The sequence below is a fragment of the Ctenocephalides felis genome, unplaced genomic scaffold (genome assembly GCF_003426905.1).
Source record: "Ctenocephalides felis isolate EL2017-DRISC unplaced genomic scaffold, ASM342690v1 CF-g0.4_SCAFFOLD_01886, whole genome shotgun sequence".
Taxonomy (NCBI): Eukaryota; Metazoa; Arthropoda; class Insecta; order Siphonaptera; family Pulicidae; genus Ctenocephalides; species Ctenocephalides felis.
In genome coordinates, this window is record NW_020538040.1 from 48,149,005 (window position 1) to 48,171,681 (window position 22,677).

Below are 22,677 nucleotides of genomic sequence, written 5' to 3' on the forward strand. Positions count from 1 at the left end.
TGTTAACTTGGTCAATAATTATGATTAATAATTGATAATAAAGATTATATTTAACAAATAATTTATGATATTTATGATGATAATTATCATAAACCCGTATCTAACAATAAGAAAAAATCACAAATTACAAGTTTACAATTTCAGTTATTTTTGAAATCGAGTTATTTTCGTTAAGTTGACTTTTTTGTATTGGTTATAAGTTACGAGAAAAATAGAGCGACATGATATAAATTGAAGTTTTTTTCAAAAGTATTGAAAAATATTTATTTATTTATTTATTTATTTATTAGACGCCAATCGGCTATATACAGTAAATTAGATACTTTGTATAAAAATGACATAATTTTGTTTGAGTTTATTAAAATTTTTTGCACTACATGCAAATATACATGTTAAAGTAAGCATTTATGTTAAATTCATTTTACTAAATGCCAGGGGAAAAAATGCAATCAGCGAGCTAGATCCGGTCCAATTAATTTATCCAGATCAGCGCCGATCAAAACATGAAAAAATATGTTTGCTATTACACATATAGATGCTATGAATACCCTTTTTCCAGTAGTTATTAACGAGTGTTGATTTTATATTTTTGAGAGACATTGCGATAAAAACAAACATGTTGATGAGTAATGGCTAAAATGAGCATCGGGCAGTGTAAAATATACTAAGTTCTTATAACAAATTATTCGAAATCGGTGCCTTTTCTTACCTTATTGAGTTTCAAAAATATGCAAGGCGCGCTTCTGTGGAAGTTGTACTGGTTGTCGGCCGTGCATGGCGACCAGTTGTCAACGGGCACGTCGCATACTTTGCCTTCTTGAGGATAATTATTGTAATCACAGCTTACACGGTTCTCTACATTTTCATTCTTTCGGTATTCTGAAATAATAAATAAAGAAACAGTTAGCAAAAATGTTTTCATACATCAATATAACCAAATATCACTTTTTCACTTAAGACATCTAATTGACATAAGTATAAATACAATTCAGAGACTGAAAAACAGTTTTCCATACACAATATTCAGAATTATAAACATTGCAACTCTCTTGAAGAAATTGCCAGAATTGGCAATGGATCACTCAAGTGAGAACTATTGATATATTAAAATCTAGCAATAATAATATCATATATGATTAGAGATGGGCTTATCATATCCGAAGCCGGATCGGTTATGATTTGACTCCGCTTCAGAGAGGAGTTATATCCACTTAACAACTCCATGACTCCGACAACTTTGAAACATAATTGGCACAAATGTGTTCTCTAGTGTGGTGTTATCTATAGGATTTATTAAGACTTTGGAATACTTTACAAATAGTTCAAACATTTTGTTCATTTTTTATAACAATTACGATTTTATTGCATTTCAATATGCATACAAATCTCAAATTGACAAAAAACTTGGGAATCAAAATCAATTTTGTAATTATTTTTGAAGAGATTTTTTATATGAATAATGCAGTGAACTTTATATATGAAGTAAGAACAAATCTTTGTGTATAATATTTTTCACAAAATAATAATACCTCACATTCTTTTATTATTTCCTTTTCGAGAATTAATTATACATCAGGTAGTTTGATTAGCATTCTATTACTTTTACACAATTATAAAATCATAATTGTGTAAAAGTTATAATATAATACTGAATTTTTTAGCTGGTTGTATACCATTGAAACAGCTCATTTACGGACACACATTATCGTATACAGAATGCAGAATACAAAATATATACCTGAAAAGTCCTAAACCTGGATGTAAGACCACTTCTTTCGACCTAAATCTTTGTATTAGTAAAAAATCTCGAGCAAATATCTGCACATGTTAATTCGGATTCATTCCTCGGATTCACTCCAAGGGAGGAGTTATATCGGAGTGGTAACTCCGGAGTGAGTTACCCATTTCTAATATGTTTATAATTGAGAGTGTGTGTTGAGCGAACGAATTAAGCCAAATAGCTCATAGAATTTTGTATTCTGATTGATATTAAAAAAAGTTAAGTTTGTGATAGACAGTGGTTTATTGCATAAAAAATTCATGAATCAGGTTTCATGAAAAATGTAGTTAATTCAAATCTTTGTTTTGTGATCACTTTTGACAACATAATTATAACCTAACCAAAGCCAATATAAGTCCAATACTCATAAAATCTAGTAGTCGCCTTTATCAAAGATGTAATTTTTAGATTATTATTGGGTTTGTAAATGGATATTTGAATCTATTGAGATTGCAAAAAATAAGATTGTAATGAAGTTACGAAGATACCTTACTAGTGAAGAGTACGTTTACTTATTCTTTTTCGTTACCTTGCAACAATTTTAAAATAAGTCAATAAAATAGTAATTAAATAAATAATTATCTAAATTGCATTTATTGCATACATTTTATATGTATTTTAAGTAAAACTAACAATCATTAAAGAAATATCTGAAGATTTAAAACTGTGACATTCAGTCACTTCTAGAGTGTCTATTAAAAGCTTATTACGAAGAGCTTTTTCTTGAAGCCCGGCAAATTACAGAGATTTCCTAATAAGAAAGTCCTCATAAAATTATATGGGTTTTATATAGCATATATCGCCTACGATCACGTTTTGATTAGCCCCATCACATTCCCATAAAATAATTCATGTAAGTATTTGAGAAATTCCTTATTATATGGCAGTTATAAAAATGAGCTAGTAATGCAATTTTGAGCTATATGGTAGAGATTTTCTAAAGACTACAGGACAATTTTCAATCGATAATGAGCTTATATGATAAAAGAACATTATTTCATATGTATCTGAATGGCATGCAATCAAAGAAACAAGGTAAACTCAAACTCCCACTTGATAGAATTAAACTTTATAATTTGATAACGCTTCATTAGGTTTATACAAAACAATCTATTTCAACTACCTTCTTAGTTCACCATCAAAGCCTTCGCCATTAGAGAATAATTCATCTCTCTATATTACATATGAAACAGAATAACTATACGAAAACTTGCAGTCAGAGAGGAGAAGTGGCAAAGCAATTCAAACTATGATTTGTTAAAATTAATTTCGCACAAACACTCTGAACTTATGCGTACTCCGGGTCTAAGAGCAACTCGAAACAGAACATCGGATACGAATGATTCGCGTAAACCCACAGTTGTTCATGCAAAGGCATAAGTTTCGCAAACAATTTGCAGCTGAAATCTGTAGTAGGCATTCGTTACATCGTTTCAGGTATCATAGACCTAGTAATGTTCATACGATATATATATATATAGGTCGATTCTACCGTAAAGTAGACCAATGTAATGGCAAGGCTATGTTACGTAGCGTTTTTCATATAAAGTGGTACTAAAAACTGTCAAATAGCTATGTGGTTGCTGTGCAGTCAGGTGTTTTAAATTGGAAACCTAAACCAGAAAAAGCACAAACGTCAAAAAAAAAGAATGTTATAACTTTATGATGTGGCATAATAACATATGAGCGAAGTTACATTTTTTGTGTAAAACTCGACTGCAAAGCAAAAACATAGCATTTGGACAATTTTTAGCACTATTTTATATGAAAAATGCTACGTAACATAGCTTTACCATAAAATTGGTCCATTTTACGGCAGAATCTGTCCCAAATCACGATTCAGTTTATCATGCAAGTAATATTAATCTAATGGAAAAATAATTGATACTATTGAACCACTATTATAACATAATTTTATTAATAACATGGTTGAAAATATGTTTTTACTCTATAATTTTTATATGTACTTTACGTAGGACAGTCATTATTACCAAAATTAAAAATTTAATTATACGACTTTGACAAATGAAAATCAAGTATTTAGTGTAACAAATAGTAATGGAAAAGCCATAAGTTTGCAAAACCGTCATACCATTATACTACACTATATTTTTTAACAAATGCTTCAAGAATAACGAACAAAACAAAAAATATTGTTCTGTATTCAATATGATGAAGTAGAATAACCGCCTAGATTGTGTGACCAAAAATGAATTTGCACACTTAATTAACACGATTCTGTAACTTTGAAAAATCTACATTTATTTAAATCAAATATTTATAATGCAGAGAATCATTTAAAGGTATTTGAATTAATATGTTTACTACACTGCAAAATCCAGCAAAGTCAATATAAAATCTAATCCAGTAACTGTTGGTTCGTGAATAAGTTGATCAAACTTTTACAACCAGAAGAAATTTAAATTCAATCAATACAATGGATGAATTTTGTGCTATGGTACTAAATTACAAGTAAATGAAATATTGTTGAGACATTGAGATGAAGTGCAAATGGTATTCAACTTATGAATAAACTTCCACCCAATATCCAAAACTTAGACAGCAAAAATTTTCATGCGTTCTCAGTTAAACTTTTTAAAGAATTAGCTTTTTATGATATTACTGAATTTTCTCAATTTGATTTCAACAACTATTTTCTTGCATAATCCTTATCCTTTATCTATGTTTTTTATTGCTATTTTATTAATTAAATTTTTTACGGTTTTAAATGAGTATAACTTTCAACCTTGTGCAAGAACTTTGAGCTTAACTGGTGGTCAAATAGATTTTAATATGATGGACTTGATGATGAACATTGTATTTAATGTTCGAATGCTTTTTTTCAGCTCTTTTTCAGAAGCAAAATTCGTGCAGCTACTATGATTATTATAAAATTACTATCCTTTTAATAGTAATTATGAATAAGCTTGACAAGAGCCTGAAATAATATGTATTATTATTGATTACGGCTTGCTTATGAATAAAATAAAATAAAATAAATAAAGCTTTTCTATACGTCTATAAATAAGCAAAGGCCGTGATTAGCGACTAGAACAAATAAGTAATCGTTTCTAGATTAAATTGTTTGACGCAAATCTCAATGACCAAGCGTTACTCAAAGCGGCAATAAAGAACAATTACGTAAAGGATGACTTTACGAAGCTTCTGTTACCATTTTGGAAGATTATTGAATGTTACGATGGTTAAGACCAAAAACCGTGATTTGCAGTATCTATCTATTCATCTATACATGATTTATTATTTATGTCATAAAACATATATCCGCAAAATGAATTTCCATTCGGAAAAGCTACTGTATCAGGTAACAGCATAGTTTGCGAGCTAGAGTAGATGCACATATAGCGAGTAACAAATTTTATTTAATTAATTACATTTGATGTGTCACATATATCTCTTTACATGCATCGTGCTCGTTCGTTCATCATGTTTACAAATGAATATGCTATGTGAACGCCCGTTACATTTACATATACGCCACGGATGCTGCGATGATACCGGTACTCTGCGCAAATTGCAATTGGATAGGATATCATATTTTGCATAGCACATGTTATTTATGCACGGCGGCCTCACGTGTGCAATTTGTTTTCAACTCCTCCATATCGATAGACCAAAAGCTGGCAGACGCTTTATGACCGATAAATCGCCGCCGACAGAGGCAACCCGGTCAGTTCATCTGGCAATTATAGCTTACTGCCAACTGGGGGAGCGCTAATTGAGACATTTAGGGTGCAAACTGATTGATACCAGTAAAATCACAATTAGTCGTTGAAATAAAAAATACAATCAACAGTGTGCATTATTTTTCAAAATTATTGTTTTATTTTCAAGTAGGAAGTATTTTTACTGACATCTGTATCCAATTTTACGGCAAAATTATTTATTGGTACTGATAGTAGTTACGCTTCTTTTTGCAAACAAAGAAAAGTTGTCTCTTCGTTTTTTATAATGTCTAAAATTATTCAACAAAGAAGCAGCATTAAATTTAATGCGCGAAATGAAATATCAGCAGCCGAACAAAATTGCAGAGGGCCTTTGCTGAGAAACCAATATCAAAGGCAAGTGCTTTTGATAGGCACAAATTGATCGAAGAAGGTCGAGAGCGCGTTGAAGACAAATCAAATCGAAGACGACCAAGAACATCTACTGATGAGCTTCACGTCAACAATATAAAAAATTGGTGCTGCAAAATAGTCGATTGATTACTAGAAAGCTTGCTGATGTTGCTGGCACAAATTGTTCAAAGAAAATCGAGAGCGCGTTGAAGACGAACCACATCGAAGACTACCAAGAGCATCTATTGATGACGTACACGTCAACAAAATCAAGAGTTGGTGCTGCAAAATTATCGATTGACTAGAAAGCTTGCTGATGTTGCTGGAATTTTCAAAGGGTTTAAAATTTGAACACCATTTTGAAAGCCGTTTTTGCACTACTGCACTCGTTCTTTGTTACAATTTTGTAAAAAATTCAACCAATATCCTTCCGTAACCACCTTATTCGACTTCTGAAAATTTTCTAAACTCGGAAGACCGTTACATGGACATAGTTTTGATTCGATTCAAGAGATAATAGCAAAATCGAAGAAGGAACTAATTGCTATTCCAGAAGACGATTATGAAAAATGTTTGAAAATTGGAAAAAGTGTTGGCATAGATACATTGCATCCGAAAGGGATTATTTTGAGGGTAATGAATTAGATTTAAAAGAATAGATAAAAATTTCAAAAGTTATATATATGAAGTTTTACCAATCAGTATCGTATAGTGGTCAATGTAAATAATTTTTTAATTGCATAGTTTTATTGTCAATCAAAATAATATACATTTTTAAGACAATGTGCTGTAATGTTAATGCATTTAAGAGATTATCTCCTATGAGATCTCTTTTTTATTTTTGACATTTTATTTAAGATCGTAAGGCCATTTTTTCTTCAATCTTCGTGTGGGACATTCCTCGCTTAACTGTTTTAAATATATGTTTGGGTGATCTGGTTTTTTGTAGTATTTTTGCTCCTTTCTTTTATCATTTCATTAATAGTTTTTATTTTGAGGTTTTTATGTAGGATGTCATTTGTAACATATACCAGGGTGCGTTCACAATGCATCTTAAAATTTTCGATTGCGCTACTTTAACAATATCTATCTGCGATATTGAAAAATCCAAGATTTCTCATAAAATAGATTTGTGTGCAAGCTTCAGTGTGTGTATACTGTGTGTACGTAATCGGTTCAATTTAGCGTTACAAATCTCTATATATCTGATCTCTACAGTGTGTAGGTTTCAGCAGCTTTTCTTTATTTACAAAGATACGTTCGTCGTATTCTCGTAACGAAGGAAAACCACCACATCAAATGTTGCTTAATTGAACTAGAAAGTATCTTTGCTCAAGGTCTGAGACAACCATTATGTGTATAATTAAAAAATATAATACGCATATCATAGCCCAAGAAAATGTATGGTGATACCCGATACCGTTGTTATTGGTATAAAAATAATTACAGTCATACTACGGTTTAAAAATAATTGTATAAGAGAAATATAATGCCGTGAAATGCAAAAGTTATCATTTTATTTTTTATATTTGATTCAAACGTTTTTATGAATTAGTAAATCATTTCATCATTAATCGAAATTTATTTAAGAACTAAAATAAGAACCTACTTTGGCAATAGAAATCCCCAAAGACATGTTAATATCTGCAATTACTACGTCAACCTTTATCCCCTAAATTTTTCATTATTTAAAGCTAAAAACTGTGCATGTCGTTAAATCTGCACCAATAAAAGCAAAGTTTTTAAGACTAAATAATATTTTTGAACTGTTTTAATATTAATTTAGAATAAAGCTACTTTTGTTTATTAATTTCTTAAAATTATTTACATGAATTTGAAGTAATTTCATAATTTGGATTAAGTGCATTGTTTTTAATATTTCGACAATATAGACTCGCATGTATGATAATTTAATACAATACTAAAAGTTCATCATTATCATTTTGCATCTTTATTTATATAAAAACATCACAAAATAACTAAAATAACTAAAGAAGCCTGTTACTATGGCTCGAATTGAATTAAAGCCTTATATATTTACTCTTGCTAGTTCAATATTTCCACAAACTTTATTAAACAATTACACATACTGAAATAATACCAAACTGAAACCCTATTAATAACATACTTAAAGCACCTATTGGCAAAGCTAATTTATTTTCAAATAAAATATTTGTACAGTTAGGAAGTTCTTTCAGAAAGCTCGCATGAAGCACTTCACTGTGCAAATATTGTTCACGTAATACACTTATGTATAACCTGAAATAATATTATTCCGTAGATCATAGTTTCTCAACCTTTATTTTTTCGATCATACAAAATACGTAATCAGATAAAATTCGTTAAATAGTAACTTCATAATGATGGATAAAATCCTTTCACTTATTTCCGTCCAATATTTAACGATTCAGTAGATGCCATTTCTTAGGTGTTCATATTATATTCGATCACATGAATTTAAATAAATTTAACCATTTAAAGTACTATACAATTTGAAGGCTCAATTTATAGATAACTCAATAAAAGAAAGCGCAAACAAATTACAAAACATACGAAGATGAAAAAATAAAAAATTATAGGTATTAATGCAAAGCTATTAAATATATTGAATGAATTTACGCAGTAGGTAATAAATGAAAAATAAGACAGTTAAGATCTTCGATTATAGTTATTGGTTTCACTAAATGTGGGTTTCCACTTTTTAGGACCACTAAAAGCTTTCGAGTATTTAATTTGATAATTTTTTTTTACCAAATTAATTGCGAGGAATAAGTAAAAGTATCCAGTGCACGTGTTGTTAATAACGACTACAGAATTAATAAATCCAATTTTGCTGTGCAAAATAAATAGAAAAAATATAAACAACTAAAGCTAATGTTCCTCTAAAACGATGTACTCTTTTAGAATCTGAAAAATTCTGAAAGAATCTCAAGTGCAGCTGCTGCTCGCGATATACAAAAGTGTATAAGAAAAGTTGTTTACTATTACTCAAAAGTGCAGTACACGGCTACAGTTTTAAATCACTAATTAAAATTACTCTTTCAAGTTTTTTCATTATGCAACATTTAATTAAAATTGTTTTATATTATAAATACTTCAATTCAAACGGTTTTACACTTTATAACACTTGTGCTTCAAATTTCCATTTAATATTTAATATAACAATATTGAAAGTAACTACTTTGTGCGTTATGTAACCACGTCATAAGAATGAGTATGTAACTGGCAATTTATAATTTAATTGCGAACGAAAAAGCTATTTAAATTTAATGTTGTACTTGAATGCAATTTGTATGTAAAATCCATAGCAACGGCTACGAACTTTGATATTACAGGTAGAAAAGACTTAGAACTACGTGTTTAGAATATCAAAATATAAGGGTTCCGTATAAACATATTTTTCAAGATACAACCGCATTTTCAAGCAAACTGATGTACGGGAAACGAAACAAATGTTTCGGAGAAAAATTATCGCGGCGTATCAAAAATTAGTAGGTAAATATGATTTTAATTTATTGACCTGAATATAGGAGATAATTAAACGTATTCATTATACATATATTTATAAATGTGATGAAATAATGTTTGTTAAATAGCATATATTTTGATCAACTATTATTCATTACTATTGAGAATTAATTGAATTTTTATTCTGAATCTGTAATCGTTCAGAGTTTATAACGTATTTATGACTTGAAAAATAAATGAGCAAATAAATTAATAATTTAAAAAACCTCAATAATTAATTAGCTTTTCAATAAAAATCCGGTATATAAATCCAACATGATTGAAGACATTTATTATTTGAATAGTATATAGTTGGTATACAGTGACATTTTGTCTAGAAATCTCAACTTTCTGCGTCAAATAATATAACACTACTATTATTAAGGGAAAAACTTAAATACCATGAATAATAGAAACTAATGTGAATATCTAATAATCGCTTAATTTTCACTATAACTATAAATCATTACAAACGGCTAACGATTATAATTCAAAAACCTATTTTGGAAAATAACAATAAAAATAAAAAAAAATCACTAAATAATTTAGTTCTTCTGAACTTATAATAAAATTTTTCATGAAAATGAAACCATCTGCAAAACTTACAACTAGTGCGACGCGTTTCAAAGTAGCTTTATACAAATGATATACGATACGAAATTATAAATGCTGAAGTCAATTTGTTAATAAAAAAATCAAATAGGCCTACTATTCCTACCAGATTATTCGCAATATAAATAATAATCAATTAAAAACGTTATTTGTGTAGTTCTATAGTAAAACGTTTTTTATTTAAATATGAGATGAACAAGGGCCGCAAAAAATATTTTCTATCATAAAATTCATCATGAATTCAACGCGATTTTATACTCCTGAAGGACAGACGCCTACATATAACGATGCTAATTATTCAAACATTGTACAAAACAAAAAACTTGAAAATAGCGCATGAAAAATTCTACGAATACATATTTCTCTTAATAAAATATGGTCGAAATGAATGCGTATATTAAAAACTAATAAAAGTACTATATGAAAAAATTTAATATAAATGTTATAGACTGTCAAAACGATGAACAACAAAGACAAAGAGAACAAGTTTTGAATCGAAAGTAAAATGCAATTTGAAAAAAGGATTCGTTTAGTATGTGAAATAGAAATTCATTAGTTCGAAAAGATTTTGTTGATACATTCAGGCGGGAAATCAGGTATCAAATGTAAATAATTTTCATTAGTAATATAAAATAAGACAAATCATATTATACATAAGACATTGAATTAATGAAACTAGCCAATAGTAAACTAAGGAGATCATAACAAAAAATTAATTTGGTAATTATTATTACATCAAAAATAAGCTTGTAAATAATTTGTAGAGATGATAGACACAGATACGGCTTGATTTTTACATCATTTATGTGATGTGTTGAGCACAAGCTTAAATATAATTATTTCCGACAAAGAATTAAAATTTTATATATATATATATATATATATATATATATATATATGTGTGTGTATATATTATAATAATAATATGAATATGAAAACCAGAAAAAAGGAAAAATATTACATTACTAATAATAAAATATACATATATATATATATATATATATATATATATATAAATGAATAATGATAAATAAGTTTACCGACAACAATTTAAATATTACTTTGAATAATTTCCTTTTATACATATTTATATATAATTATTTGCGTTAATAACTTATTTTTCAAATTTGTACGTCGATACTCTTAATAATCAATAAACGCAATAAAAAAGTTTCAAGGGTATTTCAAGGGAAACATGATTATGTGATTTTTAAAAGACCGTAAAAAGGGCAAACAATATTTTTAATATAATTTTTTTTTATATATTACCAATTAATATTTCAAGAATACAGAAAAGGATTTAAAATTAAAAACAGTCAAAAAGTTGTCTAAATTCTTGCCGGTGATGAGTCTAAAAAAATACCCCTGACTCTAACTCTGCCAATAATCCAGTAAAAAATGAAAACAAATTATTAATCTAGAATAATGGCGCATTCGTATGGACTCCGGACAAGTTAAATTTTTTTCACAAAATAGCAATTGCTTGAAAAAATACGTTTTTGTTAAATTCGAATTTTGTAACAAAAAGTAAAAATCGGCATTTGGTGATGAGCGTAGTTCGTACTGAAAAGAAGTCTGCAAAGAATACTCGCGAAGGAAGGCGAAACAAAGGTGACCAAACTGCTCCGAAAAATTTTTTTCATAGATTTTGAATATTTAAAATCTTGTATGCATATTCTCTAATAGTTAACCCCTTAACTTACAATGACGAGCAGAGCCCGCGTGCAATAGCTAGGCCAAAAGTAAATATTATGGGCATAGCCCGCGTACGATAATCGGGCCAGAAGCAAATATTACGCCTTACGGACATGGCCCGGGACACAACTAGTGTAACCGCCTAAAAAAGGTGATTTTTGGGAATTTATATTAAAAAAAACTACTTTATCAATCATTTCAAAATTTTAGGAATATATTTATAGATGTTTTAGTAAAATTTTTGAAGAAAGAAATTAAATATTTTTTAAGTTATCGTCGATCTCCAACGGCGCAACAAAAAAAAGGACCTCCACTGCTGCAGTGATTCCGGCCTTCTACGTGGATGAAATTTAAAAAAAAATTATCGTTAAACTAGATAATATTCTCTGTAAAATGAACTACGATAAAGAAAAAAAAATCGAAAATTGACAAAATGACGGCGTTTTTTTTTTAAAAAGTCGAATTTCACCCAAAATTTTGGTTGTTTTTGGACTGTCAAAATTCGATTTTTGATCCGATCAAATAATCGATAGTTTATTTTACGGAGAACTATATATAGAACACATAAAAAAAATGGTAATGATTGGATCATTTGTTTTTGAGTAATCGCTGCAGCAAATTCGGAAATTGCTGTTTCGAGAAAAACGCGTTTAAAGATAAAATGATCGTTATACTATGTATATACTATATATATGCTCTTTAAATGGCTGTAACTCAAAAACTATTTAAGATATCGATTTAAAATTTTGGTATGTTATTTTTAAAGATTTAACCTATCGAAATATGGGAAAATTGAAAATTTGATTTTTTGAAAATTTCACACTAGTTGTGCCCCTTTAAGGATTGAAGTTTGAAAATAAAGAACTAAACTAGTTGGAAAACTAGTTCTAAACTTCTATACTAGAATACCCCCTTGAAGTAAATGATATAAATCAGCGCCCACCAGTCACATCTTCACCAGCATTGCTTAACAATATCAAATATTTATTCCGAAAACAAGAAATACTGACCGTGCAGGAAGTTATCGATTTCTTTCGTCCAGTATTCCATGTTCTTGCTTTCGCTAGCCCGGTACCAGACGAGCGTGCTCTCGACGTTGGACTCTGGCGGCATCGGCCGGAACCCGAGACCTGTAATCGGACATAAAATTAGAATGCATTTGAATATTCAAACGATACTTGCTGGAAATTAAAGCGGAGCAATATAGAAAAAACACAAATCGACTTCATCTATTTTAAATTAAGCACAAAAACGATCGTTTGGATTTCATTTTAAACTAGCTAAAGTTAGAAGACTTTTATTCGTCCTTTACGATCCATTCTGGTGAACTAAAGCTATTTGTAACAACTATTCTTGTTATCAACATAATATATGTATGGAATTAATGTACTGTTTTAATGCATATTATATAAGAATGTTCTGATACAGAAGGATTGATTTTTTATATAGTTTAGATACATTAAAATGATTTGCTTTGTTTTCAATCTTTTGCAATTATATAAATTTCAGTTATAAACACTTCAGTTTCGGGCATTAGATAAGAACTCTTCCACGTTAATATACTCTATGTAGAAGTACCTGTTCACTGTACACTAAACCATTCTAGCAAAATGTTTTTAACAACAATTTACCGTATCAAAATAATATATGCAGTTGATCTACTGTTTAAATGTGTATTATATAAGAATGATCTGATACAGAAGGATTGATTTTTTATATAGTTTATATACACGCGCTTAAAAGCTTTATTTTGTTTTTAATTTTTTGCAATTATATAGATTTCAGTTATAAATATAGTTTAGATACATGCGCTTAGATGCTTTGCTTTGTTTATAATCTTTTGCAATTATATAGATTTTATAGAAATGAATACTTCATTTTCGGGCATTAGATAATAACTTTTCCACGTTAATATACCATATGTAGAGGTACATGTACACTGTACAGTGAACCATTCTGACAAAATGTTTTTACAACTATTTGCGGTATCAAAATAATATATGTAAACCTGTTTAAATGCATATTATATAAAAATGTTTGCAAACAGAAACAGTAATTTAGTAATATAGATAACATTTCCTAATAACAATTAAGTACCTGTACACTGTACACTGAATCATTCTAGCAAAATGTCTTTAACAACTATTTTCGGTATCAATAATAATGTATGTAATAGATTTACCGTTTAAATGCATATTATATAAAAATGTTTGCAAACAGAAACGGTACAAATTTTTAGTAATTTAGCAATATATGTAGATAACATTAACTATCTACCAATTGTCATTACCTAATCAGACAGCTTAATGAAAATGAAATACTCTTTCATATAAATTTCATTATTAATTTCGTAAATTGTGTAATTCAACATTTTTAAATGAATTAATTCAAAATAATATTGAAATTATAAATTTTCAGTTAAAGTTTGGACGTGCTATTAAAGGTAACTATGAAATTAACTTCATTCCAATCATTTCTTGTAAAATATATTGATGTTTTTGTTTAGTGGTTAAAAATAATTTATTCTACAAAATTTTAGTTTGGTTTAACTAAACATTAGGTTCCGGTTTAGGTCGAACAAGAAATAATTAAACTCGAAGATGTACGAACAAAATGATAGTTTTTTGTTTTTGAATAATATTTATTTATTCTATATATTATTATGATCAGTCTCAATCGTTTTTACCCAGTTTTAATAACTGCAAGAAACATAGTCTTCTAATTAAGTAGAAAATATAAAAATATTTATTAAGAAAAAATGCAAGCAATTACATAAACCATTTTGTTCATGGATAAAATGACATAAGGTAAGGACATACTGATATTATAATTTTTAAGAAGTTGACAATTCAATCGTTTGGTCCTCTTTTCATTTTGACCCCAAAGGAAACAAGTTATACATCGTAAGCAACCTTAGCTGGAATCAGGACAATAAAAAAGGTTTTTGCAACAAATAAAAGTTTTTTTTCGGTAAATCTTTTGGTTTATTTTTGGCACTAGAGTAGAAGTTGATAACCAATCAGCTTTGACAAGTTTTAATTTACTTTTTACCTGGCATAGAATGAACTATCCTGTAATTTTTGCAAAATTGTACTATATCATTTTGTTGTATACATTGTATAAGTATGTCATTTTGTCCGAAAGTAAACAAAAATGCACGAATAATAAAAATTCCATCAAACACCTGGCAATTGCGATAAAATTGATCAAAATCACTAGAACTGGCATAAGTTAATTGATTTTAATAGAAATTCTTACAAACAATAATATGTAAGTATCTAAGAAAACATGAGAAAACCGCCCTCAAAATAAACTTTTGAAGGCGCGAAATACGTTTGAACTGATTACTGCTAGAATACTGTGATATTGCTTTCTTAACGTTATACAGTCATAGAAACGGTACTAAAACTATCCAATTTTCAATTAAGGCCACTGTGCCATTTTGTTATATATACCATTTTGTCCGTATTTTCCCTACAATATCTCCTTAACACATGCATGTACAAAACCAATGGTGTACTGTACCGAAATATCGATAGAACAATTTACCCATCTTTAAATATTACGAAAATTAATAAATGCAGTTTTTAATTACGTGGAACAAACAACTCGAACTATAATACTGTTGAAGTCAGTTTCAAACAATTTCGGTAATCGATCATCAGCACATTTGTAATAAAATTAATTACTCGTAAAACCCAATCTATTTGCACTACGTCGAAACTTTTTCGTTTAAATCATTGCAATTTGTTAATAATTGAATTTTATTGAAATTAGGTCAATCAATTTCCATGACGATGGGAACTATAACGGAAGTTTTCAATAAAATAACTGTACTGCAAAATCAATACTTCAGTTTGTTTTTCGTTCTAATTAAGTTATCGTTGCTATATATTGAAATTATTTCGTATATCAACGATGATTCGGCAAAAACTGTATGCACTCATTTGATAACGATGTAATCGACTCACTTATTGTTATAAAAAAATAAAATATCGTTTATACGATTTAATAATATTGATTCAGAAAACTTCGCATTATTTCACACAATAAACTATATTCTTTGGACTTCTTTTAAATAATTTTTGTACAATACTACATTAATTATAATGATAATGGCGTCAACAACACATTTTTAAAATAGAAATGAGAACTGAATTTTAATTTACCAGAAGATATAATTGAACAATATTTCTATTTTCAAACTGAAATATCAATCAACTTATTGATACCGTCAATGTAATTTATTTTAGACAGTTTTATTTTAGTGCCTCGGAAAAGCGTTCTAGTGAAATTTGCAGTGAATGAACACAAAAAGTGAGAATTTTTCGTGTTAATATTAAATACAAAAAATGGTAAATATAAACGAAAATGTAATAGTTAATTACTCAAAATTCTTTGAAATACTTTTATTTAGCCCAAATATTAGTGATATTCATGAAAAATATATTAGTATAATTTATGAAGTTAATTTAGAGTATTTTTTTCGAACCGATGAAATCTTTTATGGTAAAATTCAGAATTCTTTTCTACACAGAAAAAAAACTTTCGCATTTAGTTGTACAAAAAGAAATGAAGTTGAATTACACAAAAACAAACAATTTACCGACCACAAAAGGATAATTTTTATTATCTAATCCTTTACTTATGACTGTCTGTTAACCACATCTCAAATATTGTAAGAAAACATTAGACTTAAAATTAATATTTTTAGATTAAAATTTGTGAGTTCAATAGTTATTGTATATTTAAATATAAAGTTACATATTAATTATATTATGGGTTATTTCTAATTCTTGCATGAGCCAGAAAAACAGGGCTAAGTTCTATAAAGAACTTAAGAGCTGTTGACTCAATACTAATCAGTTCTACAGATAGAACCCAAACAGATCTATCTCGGTGTGATGAATTATTATTAAAATTTCTTTAATAGGGGGAATATATTAATTGACGCAGAAATGCGCGATCAGGTCTAATTTTACTTGGAAACATATTGCTATCAATATTTCGAAGTGGCAATAGTTGTCATTACTGCTTGACAACAGGCTGCTTTAAACGGGAATAACATGTCAAATTAACACTGCGGTGAAAGTATAGATCGAAAAGCCATCTGAAAAACATTTTTTCATTTCATTGTGAATGTAATATTAGTAGTGCTGCGACTTTTCAAACATCGAGATGAAATAAATCAATTCGAGTTTCATATTTTATAACAACCTAGAACTGGAGACCTTCGGATTGTACAACAAAAACTGTTCTATAATGTATTTTCTTCCGAAATTCAATATAACAAGCGCATCAGACATTTCGGCGTCATAAAAAAACATTATTTATGACAAATATGGAACCGGAGAGAGCCGTAACTAATCATATATCACACGAACGCGATTTATTCTGATAAATGCACCATTATTTTCTCGTTCTTTTCCTTTTATTTGCCTCGGGGATGTCACTCTTGCTAGAGCAGTGATTTATTGCGCGATGAAAACCGAAACTCAGGCATCTATGCAAAGAAACACGGAATATTTAGACTTGTACAGAGAAAAATATTTGATAACAATTTCAATTCGTATGGTTTCATAAAAACTAATGCAAAATTATATTCTAGTCGGTGTTACTGAAGCGCAACGTTTTCTATCTATTGTTTGTTATCTTATATATCACATTGTTATCTTCATTCGGCAGATATTAATCAATCTGTTATAAATCATTATAGCATGTAGGGGAGATTTGGTACGGCTGTGCCACTTATTTTATTCAGCAATAATTTTATTAATGTATCAGTTAGCTAAGAGAGATGTAAATTAAATGGTATTTTCAACATTTGTCTATGTGGAAATACTGAAATAGTGTCATTAGGAGACCCCAGGACGGGACATTAAAATATGTTAGAAAACAATGGGTATAAGCATCAAAGCATAATATAACAATATATAACTAAACATTTTTTAATGACGACTGTCACAACCCTACCCTGGCACAACCCTAGTCAGTCTTCTCTACTAATAACCCAATTAGAATTATACAATTAAAAATTTAATTGATTTTTCTGAGTGATAATTATGGCGGATTTCGGACTGATCATTATGCAAATATGATAGTAGTATATGAGATGTAATTTATAGTTGACTAACTATTGACCAATAATATTGGCAATTTTATGGTGTATTTGATTTTCGTAGTAATGTTTAGTAGCGGTAAGTACATTTTGTAAACGATCCAATCTGGTAAATATACCAGAAGCAATAATTTGCAGGATTTAATGATGTCAAGTTTTATCTTACATTACTTGAATTGAATGAAGAAATAAAAATCATGTCCTTATTTATTTTAACAATTTACTAAATTAAATAATAATTGAGTTTTCATATCACGCACAAAATGCAAATGCAGTATTTATTTAATATTGAGATATTATTTCATTGAATTATTAAAATAATTAAATATATTTATAACTATGCTATTGTTTATACACTATTTCAAATAAAATACTCAGATTCATATCGCACGTATTAAAAATTTTTATATGTCATAGTGATAATATAGTTAGTTACCTGTACATTTGTTATATTTAGCTTTGGAAAAATTATTGTTTGTTACTGAAATTATATATTACAAGATAAGCTAAATTAGCGGTTAATGTAGAATTCATTATCATTTGATCATATGTAATATATAAAACTCTCAACACATTAGCTCGCTTATTAAGAAAAAACTTTAGACTTCATTTTCTGTTAAATTTGTTGAATATAATTAAACATCGCGCATACAGCGAGATATTTTTTTCATTGCTAATGGGGTAATCTTTTGAGCGGTAACGAACGTTTAAAACGAACTGCGCACTGATTAAAGCAATTCACACTAGAACGCCACCGAATTTAAAATTCCATTAGCAAAGTGCCGGCCTTGCTATGCTAATAAACATCAGAGCTACAGATTTGTGAAAATCTCTTTCATTTTCTCCTCATTCCAAGAAACCGAGAAAAATCGAAACGGCCGGTAAGGTTTCGCATTACAAAATGTAACGATGCAGTATAAAGTTACAAGAAAATATAGGCGCGGTAATTTAAGACACTATAAATTAGTGAATACTAACTATGCAAATGGAAGTATATTTTTTAGATTATAAATAACTAAAAAGTATCTTAAAAGTAAGTTGTTCAAATTGGTTCGTCATTTGAAAATATTTAAGATTTATACTATATTTACATAAATTATCATAGTAATGTAAATACATATGCTTATCGATATTAATTTATGTATTTAATGTACGATACATCTGAGGTAATATAACAATCTTAAATATAAATGCATAATTTCATATTAGGTTCGCAATCTTAAGTGTACATGGCGTCTCCACCGTATATTCAAAACTGTTCCAGTAAACTGCAAATCACATTACTATAAACAAAATAATTAATTATTCATTAAAATGTAAGTATTTTATCAAATAAGTTCAGTAATGTGTTAATTTTCAAACATATGACAATCATACAGTTTGGACAAACAATCATATGCACTAATATTTGCTATCAGAGAGGATTTATTGAAAACACAATAATAAAAATATTGAAGTAAAAATAATGCGTTCTATGATTTTTTAAAAACGATTTATTGAATAAATAAAAATACACCTACGATAAAAATTAAAAGCATTTTCATGATAGATTTAAATTTAAATTTAATTTCAATTTTTGTTACATTGGTTTATATATAAAAATATTGCTTTGAAATAAAGATTGACTAAATTGAATATTCGTGATTTCTCCGTTTCCGTTCTCTTATAATCACTACTTAATCTTTGCTTTAAAGATTAAACAAAATCATAACATGAAACAATTCCAATAGAAATTATTACATGGGCAAACGATACCTTTTAAAGATCAATAATTAAGTAAAATTGACGAAACTAAAAAAATAAATGTCGACTGTTATTAAAAATATCTGAAGATTTAAAAATACGATTTTGGCCATTTGAATAATCAAGCTTACAGAGCTTTGAAATTATGTAAGTTTAAAAGAAGAAAAAAATATAGAGTAATATTTGTTTAGTATCTCATTAGAATTCTTTAGAATAAAATAAGATACTGAACTTATGTAATAAAATGTTTACTTGTACATTTTTTGTAGTAAGCCATAAAACAAAGTATAACATTTTTATATAATTTAAAAACTTTATTCTTAGCTTTCAGCAAATCTGCCCGGAAAAAAGTCAAACTCACCGCTAGTATGTATTTATTCAGAGTCGTTTATTCCAAGAAACGATTTTTCCACCGAACCAATCTCTTCTGGAAGATTGATCACTTGGACTTGATGTCAAGAAAAGTTCAACACTTTTACTACCTTTTCTGACTTCACACGACCACTTAAATAGCATATATTGGATATGACTTGCGTTTGTATTTTATTTTCTCCTTTGCCATTTTCGCACATATGAAATGTTATTTGTATCATTCAGCATACGTATATTTCGAGAAAATGAAACAAATCGTATTGCTATACAACATTGTGTTCAAAAGATTTTATGCATAAAGAGAGGAGAGATGTATTTCAGAATACATATACTGATCGACTTGAATATATTAATTTTATGTATGCATATACGCTTTTATATTCATGCTACAAGATATTTTATTATTTTAATAGAACGGTTATTTGAAAATTGATTATGTCATGATTCAACTTACATATTCAGACTCAAAAATTAATAGCAAACTTAATATGTAGATTGTGTTAACAAAAACTTGAGTTTTACACAGTTTGATGTAATTTTTTTATACAAAATATTGTTTAAATTTTTAGAAAATAGTTTACATTTCATTACAGATATTTTTTGTAAAACGAAATAAAAAATGATATTTTTGTTTATTATTATTCTTACCTGGATTAGAGCCGATGAGCGAATTGTCTTGTTGCCATTTAGGCATCCTATTGTCCAACGTTTGATAAAACACCGCTAACATTGCGGCAAAGAAACCCGTCAGTACCGAATAGAAACATATGTAGAAGAATAATATCTTGGCTGAAATAGAAGAGAAAATTTATTAGTTTATTTATTAATCATAGTTATACTTAACAATTCTAAATTGGTTAATAAACCAGTATTGTATTTGTTCGCAGAAGTGTAATTCTTAAATAGTACATTTTTCTACTCTAATTTGACGCCTAAACCAAAAGTCCAAAACTTAGGCGCCGTATTGCATAAAAAATGTCATAAGAATCATCCACAACATATTTTATTTATTAATGCAGAAAAGAAAAAAAGGCCCAGACACTAACCATTGTGTTTGAAGAAAATAAATAATTTACAGTATATGAAAATTCTATTTTGAATCTTTTATGAATATCATTTGAAATGCTTTTTATGTAATAGTTTATTACCATTTGTAGGGTTTATTATTATTCGCAGTATTAACCAATTATATTATACGAGTTAACATCAATCATAAAAAGACTACAGTTTAGCTTTATACAATAAAATGTATCTTTATAATAAAAGAAGAATAAAATAAAAATTATTATTGTATAGTAGTTTTATAGACTAAACTATATAACTTTATTTTTGCGATTGTAAAGTGCACGCGTCACTGTTGAATATATGATTTATAAAGTTCACTTACAAACTAGTGGAAAAAATATAGTTTTAGAAAAAATTCTAAAGTATTATCTACATTGCACAAATAAATATTTAATGGAGAATATTTTATGTGAATTAAGTAAATTCACAAAAAATTCAAAATAAAATATCAAAATTGTAATTGTGTTTTTTTACTATTCTTGTATGCTTTATTAAAGGGATAATTTCGGCTGATTTACGAACACATTGTCACTCAATATTTGGTCGTATTTTCCTAGTATTGAAATTTTTTTTGCAAAAACCGATCTTTAAATCGCGTGTCAATTTTAATAATACTATCTGCTAAATTAAATGAGGAAAAAAAACTAAAAAAAATGAATAATATACAACATTAACTAAAATAAAAAACTATATAACAATATGCTAAAGTCATGAATCGTAATAAAAAATGTCATCAATTGTCAAAAATGTAATTATAGGTATTTATACATATTTTGGATGATAGTGGAACATGATGAATGTGTAAAAACAGTTTTCATATCCCAACCCAGTGTAAATAAAGTAATAATACAATAAGAAGTCAAACGTGTTGACATAAGGATATGAACGTCTTCAAAATTGAATAACAATAGATTCCATTGCTGAACAAAATATTGTGAAAATAAAGTTATTAAATGGTTACAAACTTCTGACACAATATTTCACAAGTGCCAGCCGTAGACGTTATTGGGTCAGTCAACATTGTTTTCAGAGCTACGTGTCTACGATCAATACATTATAATCACTCGAGAACGCAATAGAGTTTAGAGTTAATCTATTCGAAAAGGCTTTAGATAAAATATAGTATTCAAATATTGAAAATATTTGAATTATCTAATGGAAAGTTAGCTTAATTTATTTTTATTTTGAATAATATTACATTTATAAAATAAATATGAAAGTTGATTAGACTTATTATTTTTATTATTTAGCTAGAACCAGGTTATTATAAGATTTGTGGATTGGTATAGAAACTATAAATATAAGAGAAAAATTAACAGAACAGCAACACTAACATAATGATTTTTTTTTCTTTGATGTATCGCGCTGGAATCAAGATTAATTTTGCTGCAAAATATTTATTTAATTGGTGCTGTTGAAACTCAAATTATTATCTTTATTCCATGATGAATAAATATTAGAGAACAACCAACATGGATTTAATTAGAGGTTAAGTGGTTTATAAATATTGTTATGTGTCATATTATTTGAGTTCACGTACAGATGGCACAAAAATGTATTTAATGACGTATGCTAATAACAAATATAATAAACTTTTAATTTGTGTGCGCTCTATCTAAATGCTTATATTAAGAGCTAATACTATTAGAGATTCATTTTTGAATCATTTGGAAGTATTTGCGCCCTTGGGAGTAAAGACATTCGAAAAT

At 28.1% G+C, this 22,677-nt stretch overlaps 1 protein-coding gene across 2 annotated transcripts in view; it reads right to left on the reverse strand.

Annotated features, from left to right (window-relative positions):
* Positions 1 to 22,677, reverse strand: part of LOC113378841 (sodium/potassium-transporting ATPase subunit beta-2) — a 406,525-nt gene that overhangs the window by 16,741 nt on the left and 367,107 nt on the right. For both annotated transcript variants that reach the window (XM_026619460.1, XM_026619461.1), the window contains exons 3-5: positions 20,552 to 20,692; positions 12,681 to 12,800; positions 710 to 879 (exon numbers count right to left, since the gene is read on the reverse strand). In XM_026619460.1, the coding sequence (XP_026475245.1) occupies positions 710 to 879; positions 12,681 to 12,800; positions 20,552 to 20,692 (431 nt within the window). The remainder of the gene's footprint in view (positions 1 to 709; positions 880 to 12,680; positions 12,801 to 20,551; positions 20,693 to 22,677) is intronic.